At 36.1% G+C, this 23721-nt stretch overlaps 1 protein-coding gene across 1 annotated transcript in view; it reads right to left on the bottom strand.

Moving 5' to 3' along the window:
• The window catches only part of LOC149840789 (Peptidase C78, ubiquitin fold modifier-specific peptidase 1/ 2), a 124147-nt gene that overhangs the window by 27890 nt on the left and 72536 nt on the right, over positions 1-23721 (bottom strand). Inside the window, exons 6-9 of the mRNA XM_090003334.1 lie at positions 23577-23667; positions 14858-14965; positions 14536-14583; positions 14315-14391 (exon numbers count right to left, since the gene is read on the bottom strand). Coding sequence (XP_089859460.1) covers positions 14315-14391; positions 14536-14583; positions 14858-14965; positions 23577-23667 — 324 coding nt within the window. The remainder of the gene's footprint in view (positions 1-14314; positions 14392-14535; positions 14584-14857; positions 14966-23576; positions 23668-23721) is intronic.

Below are 23721 nucleotides of genomic sequence, written 5' to 3'. Positions count from 1 at the left end.
GAGTGGGCCTATATTAAGGATAAACAAGATCTGAATTTTGTGGCATGCCTTAAATGTTGATCAACTTATAAAAGTGACATATACGGAATAAAGCAACATCTACTTGGGATTAGAAAAAACTTGAAGGCTTGTGATAAAACAGCTGCAGAAATCAAGCAAATACTTTCTATGTACACGGAGGAATCAAAGAAGAAGAGAAATGAAAAAAATAATAGAGAGAGTTAATATATCTGAAAGAAATGAAAGTTTGTTCTCAGCTTATTATGGCAAAGGACATGCAGCAGTTTCACAGATGAAGCGGCAGCCGAATAGTACATTCGTCTTATCTTTCATTTTTCATTTTATGTTGGAGATTATGATGATGTTATGACTTAAGAACCGTGCAAGACATTATAAATTTGGAAGTCTAATCTCTTTAATATCTAGTCTAGTGCAATGCTTAAGATCAATATTTTTTTGTATATTTAGGTTGTTTGTCATGTTGTTTATGTCATATTATGCCATATTTGCTTTACATCTACTTTTCTTATTTTTTCTATTTTTCAATTTTTTGTTTTATTTTTTAAAGCCTGAGATTTTCAAGAGATTTATTGAAAAACCTATAATATCCTGATATTATATCTCATCGAGATATAGCTGATACCAATATTTGTGACTATGCCATCAATATTAGGTTAAATTTGCTTCATAATGTAGTAGTATAACATAATTCTAAGTTAAGTTTTCTAGCTTGAAACTATTTTACTTTCCAAAGGATGTTGTCTACTCTTAAGTATAACTAGAGTGCACATTAAATCTTCGTTTAGCTAAGGACCTCGTGTGTGTAGGATGGAATTCCAATACTAATAAGGGGAGAGCTTGTTGTGAAATTAGTTACTCTATATTATGGATAGGTTTAATTACACAAGAAATCATTGTTTAAGGTTCACTGAGAAATCATAATTTTATCTTGATCTAGAGCACAATTCTTATGTTTTGATAGCTCTAGATCTAGATTTGGAAGAACACATCCAGAACCTCATGACTACCACTTTTTCTATAATATTTTGGATTAAGAAAATGTGTCATGTTGTAATGAAAAGAGGCGGAAGCACCAATAGAGCAAAAAGTCACTCTTTAAGAGTGACTACTAGAACCAAGAACACAAACACCCAATGTGCACACACAAAACTCACAAATATAGAAAATGACTTAAAGTCATAAGTTGGATGTTATTGAAGAAAGGAAGAGAAGGGTGTAAAAACCCATACATTTACAAGGGGGAACCTCCTCTTTATATAGAGGAGGGAAGCACTAAAGGGGAACCATAAAGGGGGCTCCCTTCTAGTCGTTGGGAGCCCCAACGGTCATAAATATGACTGTTGGGGGCCCAACGACTAGATGGGTGGGGCCCCTTTATGATTCCAAAAAGTAAAAGACAAAAATAAAAAAGAAAAAGGAAAAAGGGGAAAAAGGTAAAAAAGAAAAAGGTACATTTGGAATTACCAAAACACCCCTATCGGGTTTTTGGTTTATACAAAAAATAAAAAGGCTATATTATGTATATATACATATATACGTATATATACTTATATATATATATATACGAATGTATATATATATATAAGTATATGTATATATATATTTATATATACATAATTTAACACGCCCCCTCAAACTTTACGGGGAGAAGACCGAAAGTTTGCCAAGAAGAAACATGAATCGTGGAGTTGGGAGCGCCTTGGTGAAGAAGTCAGTCAGTTGATACTCTGAAGTGACATATGGCAATGTGATGGTCCCTTTGAGATACTCGTCTCGAACATAATGACAATCCATTTCGATATGCTTGGTCCGCTCATGAAAGGTATGATTGCTGGCAATGTATATCGCACTATTGTTATCACAACAGAGCTTGGTTGGAGTGAAAATGGGAACGCCCATGTCGCCAAGAAGACTTCTGAGCCACATAATTTCCATAGTTGTCATCGCCATAGCCCGATATTCAGTTTCTGTAGATGATAATGAGACCTTCTGCTGCTTCTTGCATCTCCACGAGATGAGAGATTCACCTAAAAAAATGCACAGACCCGTAATTGAGATACGATCATTGGGATTACCTCCCCAGTCAGCATCAGTAAAAACAGTCAATTCAAGAGATGAGGAAGAGGATAAGAAGAGTCCCTTAGAGATGGTATTTTTGATATATCGCACAATTCTCATTACAGCCGCCATATGAACCGTAGTAGGTGCGTGCTGGAACTGGCTCGCTGCATGAACTGCATGAGCAATGTCTGGACGGGTAATGGATAGATAGGTGAGGGATCCAATTAATTGACGGTAGGGTGTTGGATCTTCAAGAAGAACACCATCTTCAAGTCTTAGTTTCGAATTGATAACTTCGGGAGTCTCAACTTTCTTTTCATCAGATATTCCTGATTTGGTACAAATTTCTGCAGCTAACTTCATTTGAGATAGGATGTATCCTCGCGCGGAATAAGCCACTTCAATTCCTAAAAAATATCTCAAATAACCAAGATCAGACATATCAAAAGTATCTTTTAATATAGACTTAATATCATTTACTCCCTTTTTATCATTCCCAGTGATGATCATATCATCAACATACAACAAAAGCATAATAATGAAGTCACCTGTCCTTTTAACAAAAAGTGCAGTGTCAGTATAGCAAGATAAAAAACCTAAATTGATTAATACATTACTAAACCTGTCATACCAAGCTTTAGGAGCTTGCTTAAGTCCATATAAAGCCTTTTTTAATTTTAAAACTTTTCCATTTAAATTCATACCTGGAGGCGGTTCCATATAAACTTCTTCATTTAAATTACCATTCAAGAAGGCATTCTTAACATCAAGTTGAAAGATTGACCATTTTTTAACATAAGCTATAGCAATAAGGGCTCGAACACTAGTCATTCGAGCAACTGGGGCAAAAGTTTCATCATAGTCTACCCCATACTCTTGGGCATATCCTTTGGCTACCAACCTAGCCTTATATCTTTCTAATGAGCCATCACTCTTAGTTTTAACTTTAAACACTCATCTACATCCAATGGGTTTCTTGCCATTGGGAGGATCAATGATTTCCCAAGTTTGCGCCTTTTTAAGGGCATTAAGTTCAAGTTCCATAGCTTCATTCCAATGAGCATATTGTTTAGCATCATTGTAATGAGATGATTCATGAAAGGAGTGAAGAGCAAGTAGGCATGCTCGATAGTTAGGAGAAAAAGAGTCATAAGAAACAAATCTATTTGGTATCTTGGGAATGCGATTTGATCTTCTTTGAGAGGTCTCTTCTATCGATTCACTTTGAGAAAATCTTTCAAGGGCACAAGGAGGATTTCTTTCATGCCTTCTAGAGTAGACTTGTATTTGTCTTGAAGCATTTTCTTCTAAGTTTTGATCATTATTTAGATGTTCAACAAGATCTTCATTAAGAGGTTCACTAGGATCAACATGATCATCTATGATGTTTTTTTGAGGTAACAAGTCAAATAAGAAGAAATAGTCAACATTTTCACTTGGTTGATGCGAAAAACCGTTTTTTTCTTCAAGGAATGTGACATCTTTTGAGATATAAAGTTTATTTTTAAGTATGTCAAAACATCGATATCCTTTTTGTTTTTCGCCATATCCCAAGAAAATACATTCAATAGCCCTAGGAGAAAGTTTATCATTTTTGCGAGTTAAAACAAAGCATTTACATCCAAAAATTCTTAATCTTTTATAATCGGGAGACATATTGTAAAGTTTTTCAAATGGAGAAAGATTTTTCAAGGAGGATGAAGGGATTCTATTGATGAGATATGTTGAAGTTAGAACCGCTTCGGCCCAAAAGGATTTTGGGATACTTTTTGAAATCAATAATGTTCTTGTAGTTTCTATTATGTGCCTATGCTTTCTTTCCGCAAGACCATTTTGTTGCGGAGTGTTGGGACAAGAACGTTGATGACAAATTCCATTTTCTTTTAAGTAGCTTTGAAAATCATTAGACATATATTCACCTCCCGAATCGGACCTAAGGATAGATAGATTTCCCAAAAATTGATTTTTAACCATTGCATGAAATTCTTTAAAGAAGGAGAAGACTTCGGATTTGCGATTTAGGAAGTATATCCACGTAAATCGAGTGAAGTCATCAATAAAGACCACATAATACGAAAAACCTCCTTTAAATAAAACAGGGGAGGGTCCCCATACATCGGAATGAACAAGTTCAAATGGCCGAGTGGTAAAGTAACTTCTTTGAGGAAATGGAGTAGCTTTAGATTTCCCAAAAATGCAATCTTTACAAGTCATGTGATTATCTTTACAAGTATTGTTCAAAAAAGGGAAAAGAGACATTTTTACAAAATTTGGATGACCAAGTCTCTCATGCCAAATACCAATACTTTTGTCTTTAACAAGATTGCAAGACGACTTAGATGGAAGCGTCAAAAAGTCCATAAAATAGAGATCACCCCTTCTATGGCCTTGCCCAATCAGCTTCCCTGACTGGAGATCCTGCACGGTGCAATCTTTAGGTGAGAAAGAGACTTGGCATCCATGATCAGTGATTTGGGAAACGGAAAAGAGATTTAAATTAATTTTCGGAACGATTCTTACTTTAGGAACGAAAAAGTTTTGAGAGTTTTTGAAGTCAAGTGTTCCAATACTTTCAATTTTTAATGATGTTCCATCAGTCGTTGAAACATAGGAGGATATGGATTCGGAAGAAACATTTGAAAGAGAGTTTTTATGAGATGTCATATGAAAAGAAGCATCAGAGTCTAGAATCCACATACCTGGAGGTGATGAAGAGTAGGCGATGGCGGCTCCGGATGTTGAAGGAGAAGACTTGAGAAGGTGTTGGAGAGCTTCGGAGATATGATTAAGAGTTTCTTTGATATCTCCTTTTTTGGTACTTTCTTCCTTCTTTGGAGAACTTTCTCCAACCGCGGCAACCTTTCCTTTGAGCTTTGGACAAACCTGTCTAATGTGCCCCGGTTCATTACAATAGTGGCATATAATTCCCTTTCTAGGCCCATTGTTATTTTTGTTAAAGTGAGGAGGTCTATATGCTTTAACATTCGATCCGGGCCTAGTAACGGCCAAAACTTCATCACTTCTAATGCTCAAGCCAAGTCGAGTTTCTTCTTGACATATCTCGGCAAGGGCATCTTCAATAGGAAGGGCTTTGCTTCTATGGAGAAGAGATGCCCTCACTTGTTCAAATTCCGGGCGAAGGCCATGAAGGAATTGAAAAAAGTGCTCCTTTTCAATTTGTTCCCTTCTTAGCTCAATATCTTGTGGAGCAACCCATTTAGGCTCAAGAAGGGCAAGCTCATCCCAAAGAGGGGTTAGAGAGCTAAAATAGTCCCGAACACTCATATCCATTTGTTTGGTGGAACGGATTTTTTCTTGACAAAAAAATTGTCGAGCAAGATCCTTTTGGGTATACATACCCTTAAGGAAAAACCAAACTTCATTGGCCCTTCTAAATTTGGCAATATTAGCACAATTTTTAAGGTCTACATTGTTCATAAACCATGCCAAAATTTTGGCATGGTTACTTTCCCAATCCTCAATTTTGGATTGATGTTCATTAATGGCTTTGATGCGCTCATCGCCATCTAAAGCTTTTTCAACTTCATTTTCAATTTTTGTAAGAACAAGAGAGGGTTCGGGAGTAGTTCCCATAACAAAGCCCCAAAGTTTCTTACCTCTTAGATGATTTTTCATAGCGGAGGCCCACATGAGATAGTTGGACCCATTTAGCTTAAAAGAAAGCTCCACTCTAGAGTCACGTTCCATCGGCACCAAATATACTTCCTTCCTTCAAAACTTTGAGAGGCACATGTTCCAAGGTGACAAAAGAAAAGCCCAATCACCAACCTTGCTCTGATACCATGTAATGAAAAGAGGCAGAAGCACCAATAGAGCAAAAAGTCACTCTTTAAGAGTGACTACTAGAACCAAGAACACAAACACCCAATGTGCACACACAAAACTCACAAATATAGAAAATGACTTAAAGTCATAAGTTGGATGTTATTGAAGAAAGGAAGAAAAGGGTGTAAAAACCCATACATTTACAAGGGGGAACCTCCTCTTTATATAGAGGAGGGAAGCACTAAAGGGGAACCATAAAGGGGGCTCCCTTCTAGTCGTTGGGAGCCCCAACGGTCATAAATATGACTGTTGGGGGCCCAACGACTAGATGGGTGGGGCCCCTTTATGATTCCAAAAAGTAAAAGACAAAAATAAAAAAGAAAAAGGAAAAAGGTAAAAAAGAAAAAGGTACATTTGGAATTACCAAAACACCCCTATCGGGTTTTTGGTTTATACAAAAAATAAAAAGGCTATATTATGTATATATACATATATACGTATATATACTTATATATATATATACGAATGTATATATATATATAAGTATATGTATATATATATTTATATATACATAATTTAACACATGCATCACAGAGGAGTTTTGTTTTTATCTCGTCTTCTCACTAAAATTGAATGTATATAATTGAAGAATTCTTAATCATCAAGTGCAGTGTTTTTTCCTTTATGCTTAAAAATCATATCTTGAACTTTTCCAATCATATTATCCCACATTTCATAAACTTTATGAAGCATGGACTCATCCTTATCAACTTCCCTCAGTATTTCCCAAATAGGTTGTGTAAACTCAAGGAAGTACATAACATAACTCGATCTCATAACTCATCATCAATAATGCAATCTTTAATATCTTGGGCCTTGAACAATAAAATTACCAATTCTCATTAGTTACTATGATAATCAATGCATTTTTTACTTAATTCTTTTCATCATCACAATAATGGATGCAAAATATGTTTTAGCAACCTTCAACAACTTCAAATCAGAATGCCTATTAAATATGGCATTACACTGATGATTGACAAAAAAGTTTCTAATATTTTTGACATCTCTCTAAGTCCTCAATCCATGAACAAAGCATATGCATAGGCAAATCTTCTTCCTCTTTTCGGTTGCAAATGCTCTTGAGAGTCAGATTCAAGTTGTGTGCTACGCAAGGAGTGTAAAAATATGAGAAAACTTAATGTTGCACTTTTACAAACTGGAGCATTGTTTGTAATGATCAACATTACTTTCTCACCACCTACTTCTTTTATCACTTATGTAAACAACACCCTTTAAATATTCGACATTTTTATATTGCCCAAATGCATCACCTGCTTTTAAGAATATTGGCCCACTAAGCGAAAAAGCAACGAAATTAATTAGTGGACACCTTTGAATATCTGTCCACCCATCAGAGACAATAGAGTCTTCATTTTGCTCTCATGAAAATTTCTTAACTTTTAGCAATCTCTCAACATTTGAACTCTCTTCTGCAATAATTATTATGTATAATTTTTCTAAACTTAAATGTACATAACCACTCAAATTACAATTTGTCAATTAAGTAATTAAGTCCTTCCAATAAGGATTTCAAGTTGCATTAAATGGAAGTGAACTAAAATAAAAATATCTCCCTACTTTTTTATACATCTCCTCCCTCTCATATGTATTTAATGATCCTTGTATTATGCCTCTACCTCCAACATCCACTTTTCGTTTTTTAGTATCCTCTTTGTGGCTTGAAAGATGTAAGCTGTGTAATGAAATATGCGGAAAAGTAAAGAGTGCTCTAAGCACTTACAACATCCACTAATGAACAAACAACAAGGGCTAATACCCAAACCCAAAGGAGACAACACAACATAAAAATATAAATGCCTCTTATTGAAAGAGAGAGAACTCTCAAGAGTGAAAAATACAAGAGGGGTTCACCCCTATTTATACACAAAAGGAGGAGGGGAGGAGTGGCCATATGGCCTTAAAAGAAGAGCCACCTAGGGGCTCCCATGGAGTCGTTGGGAGCCCCCAACGGTCACAAATGTGACCGTTGGGGGCCCCATCGACTCCATGGTGGGGCCCCTATTAGGTGGACAAAAAACCAAAAAAATAAAAGATAAAAAATAAAAAAAGAAATATACAAAAAGAAAGAAAAGAAACAAGTACCCCTATCGGGTACTTGTGAAATGACTAAAATACCCCTATCGGGTATTTTAGATTATACAAATATATATGTATATAAATATATACATATATATGAATTACATATATTTTAACACCCTCCCTCAAGCTTTACGGGGATATAACCGAAAGCTTGTTAAGGAGAAACAAAAACCGAGGAGCTGCAAGAGCCTTAGTGAAGAAGTCCGCCAACTGGTACTCTGATGTGACGTAAGGTAGTGCTATGGTTCCTCTTAGGTATTCATCACGAACGTAATGGCAGTCCATCTCAATATGCTTAGTACGCTCATGGAAGGTGTGATTGCTTGCAATATAGATTGCGCTTTTGTTGTCGCAACACAGCTTCGAAGGAGTAGAGATGACAATGCCCATATCACTGAGGAGGCTTCTTAGCCACACAAGTTCCATGGTTGTAGTGGTCATAGCACGATATTCTGCTTCCGTCGAGGACAAGGAAACTTTGTGTTGCTTCTTGCATCTCCAAGAAATCATAGTCACCTAAGAAAACACAAAATCCGGTAGTTGAGACTCGGTCATTGGGATTTCCTCCCCAATCTGCATCAGTATAAGCAATTAAATCAAGGGACGAGGCAGAGGAAAGAAAAACTCCCTTAGTTATGGTATTTTTGATATATCTGACGATCCTTAAGACTGCACTCATGTGCACAGTTGTAGGTGCATGTTGAAATTGACTGACAGAGTGAACGCCATGAGCAATGTCTGGCCGTGTGATGGATAAGTAGGTTAGAGACCCAACAAGTTGCCGGTAGGGAGTAGGATCCTCGAGAGGTGTTCCATCTTCCAACCTTAATTTTGCATTGATGACTTCTGGGGTTTCTGTCTTCTTATCGTCGGAAATACCAGATTTGGAACAGATGTCAGCAGCAAGTTTCATCTGAGAGAGAATGTACCCTCGAGGAGAGTACGCCACTTCAATTCCTAAAAAATATCTTAAGAATCCAAGGTCAGACATATCAAAATTTTCTTTCAAAACCTTTTTAATATCATTAATGCCTTTCTCATCACTTCCTGTGATGATCATATCATCAACATAAAGTAGTAAAATAACTACTGAAGACCCTGCACTTTTCACAAACAAAGCAGTGTCAGTATAACATGAACGAAAATTCAAACTTGTCATTACATTACTAAATCTATCATGCCAAGCCTTTGGGGCTTGTTTTAAACCATATAATGCCTTTTTAAGTTTAAGAATTTTATTTTTACCAATGCATACTCCTGGTGGGGGATCCATGTAAACTTCTTCATTCAATTCGCCATTTAGAAATGCATTCTTAACATCGAGTTGATAGATAGGCCATTTTTTCACTGACGCAATAGCAATAAGAGTCCTAACACTAGTCATTCTAGCAACAGGTGCGAAGGTTTCTTCATAATCTATACCATATTCCTGAGCATATCCTTTAGCTACTAACCGTGCTTTATAACGTTCTAATGAACCATCACTCTTGGTTTTAATTTTGAAGATCCATCTACATCCTATTGATTTCTTTCCAGTGGGTAACGAAGTTATTTCCCAAGTTTTTGCTTTTTCAAGGGCACTAAGCTCTAAGTTCATGGCTTCAACCCATTGGGGAATATTTTTGGCCTCATTATAGTGTGAAGGTTCATGAAATGAATGCAACGCAATTAGACATGCTCTATATCTAGGAGTTAGGGACTCATAGGAAACAAACTTATTAGGAGGGTTGGAGATCCGACTGGATCTCCTTAAAGATGTTTCTTCAATGTTGGATCCTTGAGAGTATTTTTCTAAGGCACTTATTTGAGTTTGTTGACCACGCCTAACATATGTTTGGATTGGTCTATTATTCTCATCTATAGCATTATCAGGAGGAATTTCCTCTAGGTCATTCAAAGACTCATTAGAGATTTCCTCTTCTTGAGGAGTCTCATCTTCTTGAGATAGAAGATCAAATAAAAAAGTATATTCACTTTCGTCAATATCTTTAGTTTTCACAAAACCATTTTCATTTTCCAAAAATGTTACATCTTTGGATACATAGAGTTTGTTATTTTTCAAGTCAAAACATCTAAAACCCTTTTGATTTTCTCCATAACCCAAGAAAACACATTCAATAGCTTTAGGAGATAATTTGTCCCGTTTATGAGTAAGGACAAAACATTTGCATCCAAAAACTCTTAATCTATTGAAGTCTGGTGTTCTTTCAAATAGTTTTTCGTATGGAGATGTATTCTGTAAGGATGAAGATATCATTCTATTTATTAAGTAAGTTGAGGTTAAGGCCGCTTCGGCCCAAAAATTCTTTGGAATTTCTTTGGAAATAAGGAGTGTCCTAGTGGTTTCCATGATATGTCTATGCTTTCTTTCGGCCAAGCCGTTTTGTTGGGGAGTCCTAGGACACGATCTTTGATGACAAATTCCATTTACTTCTAAATAGTTTTGAAATTCATTTGATAAATATTCTCCACCCGAATCGGATCTAAGAGTAGAGATATTACTTGAAAATTGATTTTTAACTATCATATGAATTTTTTTGAAAAACTCAAAGACTTCGGATTTTAAATTAAGAAAGTAGATCCATACATACCTAGTGTAGTCATCGATGAAAGTGACATAATAGGAGTATCCTCCTTTAGACATGACGGGAGAAGGACCCCAAACATCCGAATGGACTAACTCAAAAGGTCTTTTGGACACAAAAGTTCGGTTTGGAAAAGGAGTAGATTTCATTTTGCCAAAAATACAATTCTTGCAAACAAAATGTTTCTCATTACAAAATTTCTTTCCAAATGGAAAGGAGTACATTTTTGAGAAACTTGGATGTCCAAGTCTTTGATGCCAAATATCAATATTTTTATCTTGGACATGGTTACAAAAAGAGTTAATGGGGAGTTTCAAGTTGCTCATGTAATAGAGATCTCCCCTTCTATGGCCTTGCCCAATCAGCTTCCCGGACCGGAGATCCTGTATAGAGCAATCCTTAGTTGAGAAGGAGATTTTACATCCATGATCGCATATTTGAGCAACAGAGAGGAGATTTAAATTAAGTTGAGGTACAACTCTCACGTTTGGCACAAAGAAGTCTTTTGAAAAGTTTAAGGTTCCAAAACTTTTTACTTGTAAAGATGTACCATCGGCAGTTGAAACATAGGAGTTTTTATAATTATTACATAAATCGGAAAGCTCATTTTCAAGGGGGGTCATATGAAAGGAAGCTCCAGAGTCAAGGATCCAAGACGACATACCTGGAGGAGAGGAGGAAGCTACGGCGGCACCCGAAGTTGATGGAATCTTGAGTAGAGTTTGTAGTGCCTCCGATAGTTGAGCAAGAGAAAAAGAGTCTGTTCCTTTGATTGCTTCCTCTTTCTTTTGAGTAGCTTCTTCAACGGAAGCAACTTTATTTTTTGGTGCTTCATTCAACTTAGGGCAATTAGGTCTTATATGACCCGGTTCTTGACAATGATGGCAAATGGCTTTTCTATAGTTGCCATTATAGTTATTTTGCCTTCCAAAATGTGGAGGTTTGTAGGTTTTCATATGGTTGCCGGGTTTAGATACGGCCAAGACATCATTTCCTCCTTTAATCATGCCAAGACGGGTTTCTTCTTGGCATATTTCGGCAATGGCATCTTCCAAAGGAAGAGGCTTTGATCTATGTAGGAGGGAGGATCTAACTTGTTCATACTCGGGCCTAAGCCCATGTAAAAATTGGAAAAAGTGTTCTTTTTCCATTTGTTCTCTCCTTAATTCCACATCTATACTAGAAACCCATTTTGGTTCTAGCAAGGATAACTCATCCCATAGAGGGCCAAGAGTGCTAAAGTAGTCCCTAACACTCATTTCTCCTTGTTTGATAGTCCGGATTTTTTCTTGAAGAAAGAATTGACGAGCAAGGTCTTTTTGGGTAAACATACCTTTCATGAAGAACCATGCTTCATTTGCCATCCGAAATTTGGCAATGTTGGCGCAAATCTTAAGCTCCACATTGTTCATGAACCAAGCAAGAATCTTGGCATGCTTACTTTCCCAATCTTCTATTTTAGATTGGTGATCTTCAATGGCCTTCATGCGGGCATCTCCTTCAAGAGCTTTTTCTTGATCGCCTTCCATCTTAGTTAGTTGGAGTTGTGGTTCCGGAATGGTGCCCATAACGTATCCCCAAAGCTTTTTCCCTTTGAGGTTGTTTTCCATGGCGGCGGCCCACATCATGTAGTTGGATCCATTGAGCTTGAAGAAGAGATCAATCTTTTGTTCTCCTTCCATAATAATCACACTTAAAAGGATAAAAGAAGAGAGAAACAACAAAAAACAAATATAGCTACACAACTAGCTATATTAAGAAGAAGAGCATACACAAGGCTCTGATACCATGTAATGAAATATGCGGAAAAGTAAAGAGTGCTCTAAGCACTTACAACATCCACTAATGAACAAACAACAAGGGCTAATACCCAAACCCAAAGGAGACAACACAACATAAAAATATAAATGCCTCTTATTGAAAGAGAGAGAACTCTCAAGAGTGAAAAATACAAGAGGGGTTCACCCCTATTTATACACAAAAGGAGGAGGGGAGGAGTGGCCATATGGCCTTAAAAGAAGAGCCACCTAGGGGCTCCCATGGAGTCGTTGGGAGCCCCCAACGGTCACAAATGTGACCGTTGGGGGCCCCATCGACTCCATGGTGGGGCCCCTATTAGGTGGACAAAAAACCAAAAAAATAAAAGATAAAAAATAAAAAAAGAAATATACAAAAAGAAAGAAAAGAAACAAGTACCCCTATCGGGTACTTGTGAAATGACTAAAATACCCCTATCGGGTATTTTAGATTATACAAATATATATGTATATAAATATATACATATATATGAATTACATATATTTTAACAAGCTGATTGTACAAGAATTAGCCATTCCCTTACACTTCTCATATTCATCTTGCATTTTTTGTATTGCCTTTGTACTCCCTCATCAACTTTTTTTATCCCAAAATGCCATATCTTATCAACTTCAAAAAATGAGCTTTGACTCATGTATAAGACCCAACAAAAAGTTGTCTCACAAAGGGTGCATTGAAATCTCACATTTCCACCACCACCTTCTTTAGGTTTATTATCAAGCTTCTTTACTTTTGTCCATAGTGGCCCATCCTCACATGATGCAGTTGAAGGTCGAGAACGAGCACTAGCATCACTGGGAGGACGAGAATTAACACTAGCAGAAGAACTTTCAAATGCACTTGAAGATGACACAATTTCTTTCTCTTTATCTGTCATTTTTGTCCTTAAAACAAACAAAAATGTTTTTAAAATTTTAATAAAAATAAAAAATTAGCTATTAAATTTTTTTTAGCTAGGTGGGTTCAACCGAACCCAGCCCAGGGCTGGGTAGGCTTAACTGAACCCTAGCCCAAGGCTTGGTGGGCTCAATCGAACCCCAACCCAAGGCTGGGTGGGTCCAATTGAATCCATGTCCACCCAAAGTTGGGTGGGTTCAACCAAACCCGAACCCACCCTAGTGCTGGGTGTGTTCATCCAAACCCAAAGGCGCGGAAGGAGGAGGGGAGGACGAGGAAGAAGAAGGGAGAGGAGGGGACTTACCGAGGAGGAGGGGGAGCAGCACAACAGTAGCGAGGGGGAGTAACACTTAAACAACGAGGGGGGGGGGGGGGGGGGGGGGGGTGAATCTTGCCCTAACCTAACCCCCCCCCCCTTTTTTTAAGTTTCGATTTTGGAAAAAAGTGGATTGACCGAGTCCACTTTGGACCAAAAAGATCCCGGGTGCACGTTGACTGCAATCGATTTGTGTTGACTTCACCGAGAGTGAGACCCCGCGTCCCGCCGTAACTGCACCCGCTTCGCATCGATGTGGGTGTGACGGCCCTTTAGGCAAGTCTATGTGACATAGACTTGACTGAACTCCTTTCATGATCTATTTTGGGGATGACCATACCACCTTTTTAATGAAAGTTTTTCTTGATTTCCCTGAAAGGGAAAAAAACACCTAAGTGAATTATATGAAATAATAAATATCCTATCATGATTCTTGCTACATAAATATGATGGGATGCCATAATAATGTTAACTTGAAAATCCCTTTCATAGGTTCACATGAATTCCAGCAATTTAGCATCAAGAAAGACTGGAGTCCACCACATCCATGCCCTAGTTGAGTCCTGAGACAAGTCCTATTTAACTACAATGACCTTATCACAAGATTCATCTACAATTAAATGACAAAAAATAAACATAAAAATACAAGTTGAAAGAGGTGAATTACATTGTCATTTATGTCATCCTGAAGGTAATGGTAGTATTCATAGGAACCATCAACCAAAGACACGAAACCTCCAGAGACTGCAGAACGTATGGTTAAAAGTTATCATAGTGCTAAAAGTAAAACACAAGATAAAGTCGGATACCATATTATAATCTAAAGTTTCAAATCAGATTAAAGTTCTAGCCAACATGCAACATGGAAATCCCTAGTTCAACACTAACCACCACTACTTGGCATTCCATTATGAACATCTTTGAGCCGATTAGAATCTGCCAGAAAATTAGACGGGTCAATAACCATTTATTCATATCATATGAAATGCTAGGTAATAACAGGTTTTAAACATGAACTTGAATAGGGAAAAGAAAAAGCTTGACACCAGGGAAAACTACATCCAGTAGAGAACAAGATACTTTTAATAGCAATCAACAGGAAGACATGGCCTCTGGAGGCTTAAATTATATGCTACTTACTATTAAAGCAAATATTGTCCATCCACAAAGTCCAACTCAAATAGAAAGTTACCTTTTTTTAACTGCTTACCTGCAAAGAAATCTTTTGCAACACCAAATGTAAGGGCGTTTGCAACTCTAAGAAGTGGACGATCCATAGGTAAGCCAAGCCTTAAGTGAAGCTGTCTTCTGATTTCAACTGAACAAATCAAGCCATATAATATGTAAAACACATCAGATGTCGTTTTAAGTTTTATTTGAACATGACATAACAGAGTTACTATCATCTAAATATTACAAAAGGAGGAAAACACATGAAGGACAATGACAATACAACTTCGTGAGGTTTCCAGGAAATTCACTGGAACTCTGGGAATACAAATACACAGAGGTCCAACTTAAAAACAGATTGCATCTATATAGACCTTAAAACCACACCTTAACAAGTCTGGAAATTTGTCAAGAAAAGCTCTCAATGTGATACTTGAGTAAAAATTACTGAAAACTAGCATGACAGAAGCAGAGCAACCAACTGCATGAATACCAAATTGCAATTCATGAATGGAATGTTTTATCTAGTAACACAACAGACCTCCATAGACATCAATGTTCCATTAGATTTGTTCTCCACTATATTAGTACTATAACACTGCCTGAGTTACCCATGCAGGAAGGCATCCTATTTCTTTCAAAACAATGAAACTATTTTACTATAAACTATTGAAGAACAAATTTGTTGCCATCTTTATTGCCACGTTAGCATATGCTTAGCTAATAAACATGATGACATAAAGATTTCTCACCCTACAAAAGGTTTTTTTTTTTGCAGGCCTCATCTAAAAGAAAGAATTTCCATGTTTGTTTGGCTGGTCCCAAAAGACTCTATCCCAATGCAAGCTAACGTAAAAGAAGGGGGTATTAACTAGTGTTAATGTAAAACCAGTAAATTTTGGATATTATTAATAAATAAATAATTCATATTTATCTTCGAGTTAGAAATGTGTTTTTATCGTTTAAATCTCATTTATTGGTGTTTAAATGCTCAATTACCCATTTCTGGCTAACAAGGGTAAAATTGATATTTTTAAAACTATTTTAGATATTTAACAATCAATTATATTACTTCTTATCAAAAACATGTTTTTAAGAGTTTTGTAAAATATTAGTGTAATATCATTGAATTTTAGAATTTACTAGATGAATTTGGCAAGTTAAACAATCTTAATTTTTAACCAAGGGGCACTTTGGTTATTTTAATCAAAAGTACTATTTAAAATATTTAATCTATGTTTTGCAGTAAGCAAATTTGGTGAGATGGAGATGTTGGTGTATACAACATTTTCTGCTTAGACGTTAATATTTATTGGTGGTTCATCCTGTCTTTCTGGATTTTTTGGGATTTCATATTTTTAGAGTTTTTGGCATTTTTAACCACGCAGAGAGTGTTTGGTACATTGTTGTTTGAGCGGTCTTTGCGGATTTCGAAAACCCTCGGTCTTTTGAGTTTCAATTTGTTGTTCTTCACATTATTAAAGTAAGTTTTCTTAACTGAACTTGTAGAGAGCATGTTTAGGTACTAATTGCGTAAGCATGATGTTGTGCTAAATACTTCATTGAATTGCAAATACAAGTTATGCACACACACCGCACGTAGTTGTGGATATCTAGGAGTGCTATGGTTACCTATATGTTTAACTCATTTGAGTGCAGAATATAATAAAAATGTGATACTTACGCTAAGTATCAAAACAAACTATATGTAATAACCGTATTTTTTTGTCTTTTATTTATTTGGAATTTTTATGCGTAAATTGCTTTGATTTGGGCCGGGGATCCAAATCTCGAATCCAGGACCCATAAAGGGATCGATATAGGTGATAAATATTATAGCTATTGAAAAAAAAAAGATATATATATATAAAATGGCAATATAATAATAATTATAATAAAAATATAAAGGGGGAAGTTAACGAATGGATCCACATGGATCCAAATTGTAGATCCATAACCCAAACGAATTATGGATCTAAATCACGGATCCTAATAAGCAATTCAAACACGGTTGGTTCGCGGGTCTCAGACCCGACCCGTGCCCCGTGTAACGAAACAAAAAGAAAAAGAGAGAGAACCTCAAGTTAAAAAAGGCAGGACCTGCCGATAATAAAAAAAAAATGGTTAGGGTTCTGAAGGAACCCTAACTCGATAGCAAAGGGGAGGGGCGTAGAGCCGCCGGAGGGAAAGTCTATCCCCTCTTCAAAAGGGGGTCTCACGTCTCTTCCTCCTACTCTCGCTCCTCTCTTTCATCCTCTCTTCCTCGTTTTCTTGCTCTCCCTCACGAAGCCCTTCACGGCGGCGGAGCAGTCGAAGCCGACGGACCTCTTCTCTCGCGACAGCAGCCTCCGGTCGTCGGAAAAGCACCGAAAGAGGTAGATTTTACTGTTTTTTTTTTTCTTTAGGGAATACCGTGGGGTCGAGTATGCTGTGTGGGTTGCCGGAAATCCCAAGTCCCCAGACTCGGGATTCTCGGTGAACCCCAATCCGAAAACCCCAAATCGTTGATTTGGTGATCTTGGTATGTTGTTAAAAAGGGGGTTTTGATTTCGATAAAAAGGGGGTTTTCAATTAAAGGAGTTCGGAATTGATAACCAATGAAATACGTGAAATGTTTTGGGAATAACCTGAGTATGTGCTTTGAATCAGTGTATCTAGGTTGTGTATATTACCAATTCTGTAAAGTCAATAATTTTTATCAGCCCTGTGTATCATCTTGTTTCAATATTCTGAAATTTGAGACTTGTTTTTCAGTAGGACATCTTATAGTTTATCCTAAAATGAATTTTTTGTTGGCGATTGGCCATATTATTGATTTATGATAAGGTTCATGTTAACTATAGTAATATTTGTCATCAAAAGATGAATGGTGTTAATCGACTTTCTGTTCTATTACTCTGGAAATCTAGTTAAATTAACCTTGTAAATTACCATCACTGATTCTTGTCAAAGGTAATCCGTGTATTATATGTTGTTATTATTAAACTAATTGACGAATTAGGAAGACCATTAGCTTGGTTTGTAAGGGACAAAATATGCACTCAATCAGATTCATGCTCAGTCTGATTTGGTTTGTATGTCGATCATGTGCATATGGATATTGCCTGATGGTTAAATTTTTCCTTCCAATTTTCTATAATATTTTGTCAGTGTTGAGGGTCTCGAGTGCCCTATAGGATATGAATATGAAAGTGTCCTACACACGTGCACTCAGATATGCACCTGCACACCAGTCACCTCACCTTCTCTTCCCTGTGTTCGGCAGATACCCCGACGACCCCCGCTTGAGTCGTTCCTTGCCATCGGCATCCCTGAGCTTTTCCCAAGCGTCGATTTTGAGGTATGGGTTCTTTCTTTTGAATCATGTGAGAAATCGAATACCGATTCGATTTCCATGCAATATTTAGTGCAAATCCATGGTTAAAGAGTTATTCGATGTGTTCACTCTAGATTACATGGATGAGGATCCATAGATCCTCTTTTATATGGGTGTTTTCGGTTCTTTACACATAAAAATTCTATATATGGGGTTTTTATACAAAAATGGACTCATATTGGGTTATGATCGAGATTTATTTCTGTTTGTTATGATCAAGATGTATGCTTGTATATATATACCTTAATCTGTGTTTTCTATTCTTGAATTGGGTTCATGTTGGATATAGTTTGAATGACTTGATTGATGCTTATAAAACTGATTTTTTTTAGGCACAGTTAAGATCAATGCTTAGGTGATGATTAGGTTTGAAAAATTGTTTTCAAGTTCATTGACTCAGCAAATTGCATATGGCTATATACAGATTCTCATATGAAAAATGTTCATGTTATCCCCTGGTTTACATGTGTTAAAGATTTTGTTCTTCTTTCTACGCATGTGAATGCATGGACATGTGCTGTATTGAAAACATGGATCATGAAAGTTTATTGTTATTGCACTCACATGCTTATATACTTGTATGCATGTTTTGCTAAAGGTGAATCAAGGAAAGAATGATATTTCTCTTGTGCTTAGAATCGACATGTTATGCTTGATTAAAACATTAGTGCAAGGTTGCTTGCATATGCATGTGCATACCAGGAATTGATGTATTTTGGCACGTACATCGTGGCGTGCGTGTTCACATATTTTAATTAGAACTGGTTCATGAATAAAATTATGCATTTGACTTGAGTATGCATCTGAATTGAACAAAGACATGCATATGAATATTTTTGTGGCATACACATGATACATGTTTGCATTTCTGAATGTGCATATAAATTTCCAGAAGGTGTGGTGTGCATGTATTTTGGTTCTCGAGACATGTCAAGATTTGAAATTATTTATATGCTTTGACTTAATGTGATGTGCTTAAGCATCATACTATATGAAGTTTGTTTTGAATGCATGTGCATACATGCATTGATGTATGTTTCGCATGTACATAAATGCATGAGTTGTTCACTTGTCCCAATTGAGATGATTCATGAGTGAATGCATATTGGCAATTGAATGATGATTTTTGCTTATGAATGCATTGATGGTCAATTGGATCATCAGGGGCTGGGTGAGCCTCGAGAACAAGTGATCTCTGTTTTAGTTATTTTGATACATTGCAAAAAAATCAAATGTGATATTACTATTTTATTTCACGGTTTTATGTTGCCACGGGCGGTGGTCCCGTGAAGAGCTTGGCATGCTGATATCCAAGCTTATGTTATTAATTATGCATGTTGATTGTAAATGTAAAAGAGATGAATTAATAACAAGATAAAAAAAAGTAAAGAAGTGTGTAATTTATGTTTCCTAGATGTCATTTCTTTAGTGTGGGAATCTTGGATGTTGCGGTTTGGGAAAACCGTGAGGATACAAAAACTCTGTGTGCGTTGTTGTTGCCCTGAACCCGATATTGAGGTTCTTCTCCTGGCCACGGTTTTAGGGAGAGGTCGTCACTTTGCCTGGGGGTGGTGTGTTTGACACAGTTGTTGTTGTTTTGGTATACCAAGAAAAGTGACACTTGTGGATGCTGATGTTCCAGGTGTCCCCGACATTAGATGTTTTCTAATATTCCGATGGATGGTGTTGTTTCTTGATATCGATCGAGAGCTAAGTTTGAAACCCAGTAATAAAATACAAATTGTGTGTTAAGCTACCCTGGGAACCTAACTTGACCTCGGAGATTTTACCCATTTGGTGTATCCGCGGGCAACGGTAATTAAAAAGAGGAACTTAAATTGTATGCATTTAATAGAGCATGTATATGAAAAGAGAAACTTTAATGAAAAATAATGAAATGTTCATGCATTTCTTGTCGTAGTTCGGAGATCATGCTCGTCATGATTTTAGATAGCGGAATATGAAGTGTGTTTGTTGCAGGTACATGTTTGAGCATGCATTTGTGTGAATACATATTGCATAAAATGATGTGTTTGACATGACCATACTGAATGCTAGCGTGAAATAATAATTGTGTAATCATACACAAAAGCATGAGCGATAGAATCATGTTCATGATAGGATTATGCAAATACCGTTATGTATAGACTGATATGTCCCATGTTCTCATGAACGAACCATGATTTGTGTGAATGCTATCAATATATGTATATATATATATATATGTGTGTGTGTGTGTGTGACACATTATCCATTAAATGCTTGCTTTGCATATTAATTCATGTGGTGAAACAATGCATATATGACTTAAATCCTGTGTGCATAACTCAAACTACGTAGGAGTTACGTATGTTGAGGTTTAGTTGCTTCGTATTATAAAATGTGTCTGACGTATGCATGCTTCGAGGTTCAATTTATGAAATATAATGTTCCTTGTGGCGATATGATGTGTAGGATAATATGCTTATGTATGATATGATTTAAATGTCACATGATATGAAATAAATATTTAAGTTCAATAGTGAACTATGGTTCATAGAACCTTATTCGTTAAATTTGTGATTTTATGATTTAAGTGTCATATGAAGTGATGCATATTGATTGTATACATGTGTGTGCCCGTGTTCGCGACTATCGACCGTGAGAGTGGTCAATTGTATTGATGCACATATCACAATAGTTTTCACTAGATATGGTACCCGTTGAAGAATTGTCCCCAAAGGATTCTCTGTGAGGGTGTGCATGATCAGAACAAGTAATCTGGCTAGAGCGGTAAGTTTCTTTGAGGAAGTGCATTATCCAAGAGCGGGTAGCCCACGAAGATGGTATATTCCTGTGAGAAAGTGCATTGTCCAAAACCAAGCAGACCATCCTTCTACGACGGTAACTTTTTTTGAAGTTGTACATTTCTCAGACCAGGCGATCCAACGTGGATCTTGTAAATATTTATATGATTAAGTGAAATGTTATGATGAATTGTGATGATCTTCTGAGTTATTGAGATAGTCAGTTATGAATCTATAGATTTGACTTTTCTGTTGTAGCATAATTATATACTGAACTCAGATGTGAGAAATAAATCATTATTGATTTTAGATCTTGATATGAGGTTATGATTGTGACGCTTATGTTAGTGTATAGGTGAATGATACATCATGCATACAAATGACTAGTTTTGACATATTAGGTGAATGATACATCACGCCTACATAGTTTCATTGCAAATGATTGCATTATGATTGTCTGAGTAAATATTTCACACTTATGTATCATGATTGATGTGTATCATGAATATCTAACTAAATTACTTAGTATATGCGTGTTTTTTACGCTGAAATGGTTAAATGTGATTTGACTTATTATTTATAAGAATTATGAATGCATATGAAAATGATGCAATGATCTGAATGTCTTAGATGCATATATATATATATATATATATATGCGATGACTTGTATGACTTGAATGCATATAGACTATGCTTTATTATGTGAATTAAGGTTGAATAGAATATTAAGTGATGAAATTCTTTTAAATGTTTTATGTTTGAATGCTTGAAATGAATGACTTATAGGACGTTGTTCTCTTGTCTATCGCTTGACGATTGATGAATAATATATCATGTCTATACCTTTAAATGCTTGATATGTTTTCTTTAAGTTTGAGTTTGGGTTGCTTTACCAGAATTTTGCGAGTCTGACCCCGTTTTATGGGGGATAGGTAATGCAGGTAAAGTATGACGAGTAGTTGGAGCGAAGGACTGGTCAAGCTACATCATCGAGGGTTCACTCTTACCTTGCGATCTTTCTAGACATGATCTTTTCGTTTTAAGTACTTGATCATGTAGAGACTGACTATTGTTTTTATACTCTGATTTGAAATGAAATTAAAACTCTTCGTATTTCAGTTTTATATTATACGGGGTTTGAAATGTGTATATCCCATACATTTTGATTTGATTGTTATCTTTAGTGTAACCCCGCCCAAAGTCTTAACCGCTTTTTTAAATCGTTTCCGCATTATAAAATCTGATTTACTTATACTTATCAAAAAAAAAGTCTTAAAATTTTAATATTTGAACAAATTAAGGTTAAAATTTTGGGTAAGTTAGAGTCAACCTGCTACATGCTTGACAAGAATGAAGAATCTACATTGAACTTATTTTGAAGTTTCCCAGCTTCCCAATCCCTTCTTTATCAAGCATGGACAGATTGGAACTTCAGCAGATGGAGCATAAATTCTATTAGACAAATTCTCTTGGTCCCATGCTAAAGGTAGAGGGGAGAAATGAAGTTTAGGCCAGTGATGGTGGCTCCTTTTGGCATGGTGACAGATATGGAGAGAAGGAAATAACAGAGTTTTTCAGTCATAGAGAAGATTTGAGGATATTGTGTGGTTTTCTGTAATCTCAATTATGGTTATAAGCAAAAGCCAAGTGAGAAATGAAACTTCAATGGACTGGCATCGGCAGACCAGGATTCCCAGTAACATCAGAATAAATTATTAATGCCCGTACTTTTAACGTCCTCTTTGCTCTCCAGTTTCATATTTTATTGCACCTTTACTTTGCAGCGACATCTCGTTACTGCCTATCATTTTTTATGAATGAAATTTGTTATCTTCAATTCTTAAAAAAAAATCCATTTTTTAACTCGAACTTTATCTTTGTAGTATAAACAGACCTATGATCTAATCTAATATTGTTTTATACTCCTTGAATATCATTATGTAAATTAGAATTTGGCAGCATCATGCACATGCTCATGAAATTCATTGATATACTGTTGCAGGTGATCATGATGTTTCCTCAAAATTAGTTGTTATGATTGAACATGAAGCATCCGAAACCCTATTCTTGGGAAATTTTTATTCATACGAACTGTACCCATGATATATCCTGTTTCTATATCCATATCCATGTGACATATCTGATGATTTATACAAATTCTTGTAAATGGATTTAATTTACATGCACATTTCCTTCATTAGCTAAGAAAAGTTGCAAATAGTAAATCATGTTTCTTGGCTCATAACTCAACTTTATCTCATGGAATGTTCAGTCTTAGTGGAAGTGCATAAGCTAACAAATAATACGGTTATTACCTATAAATCAGGGAAATCTGAGTTTTCCATATGTAAGACTAAAATGTAATTATGGCAAATGGAAAGGTGCTTAATCTTTTATGTTATTTATATCATATGGTAAGTAAAGAAAGGCTTATTAAAGAGAACATAGGATCATGCTTTCACAGATTACCATTAAATTATACTAAATTTAAAATTTATAACTTATACACTAAACCACAGTAAAGACAACATATATGAGAATTTTTTATAGAAAGACTCAGCTTAAAAAATGAATTGCAACAACAGCACATCATACCTTGTTTGCTCTCTGTCTCCCCATAACTAAGTTCATAAATAGCTGTTATTGGGTACAGAAATCCAGGAGGCAAGAAGTGAAATGGACATATCTGCAAAACAGAAACATCTCATTCAAAAAAGAAAGGTGAACAAAATAGTTTAAA

The sequence above is a fragment of the Nuphar pumila genome, chromosome 4 (assembly GCF_984573655.1).
Source record: "Nuphar pumila chromosome 4, dmNupPumi1.hap1.1, whole genome shotgun sequence".
NCBI lineage: Eukaryota > Viridiplantae > Streptophyta > Magnoliopsida > Nymphaeales > Nymphaeaceae > Nuphar > Nuphar pumila.
Note: the sequence above shows the minus strand (reverse complement) of the source record. Positions and strands in the feature narration are given on the sequence as shown.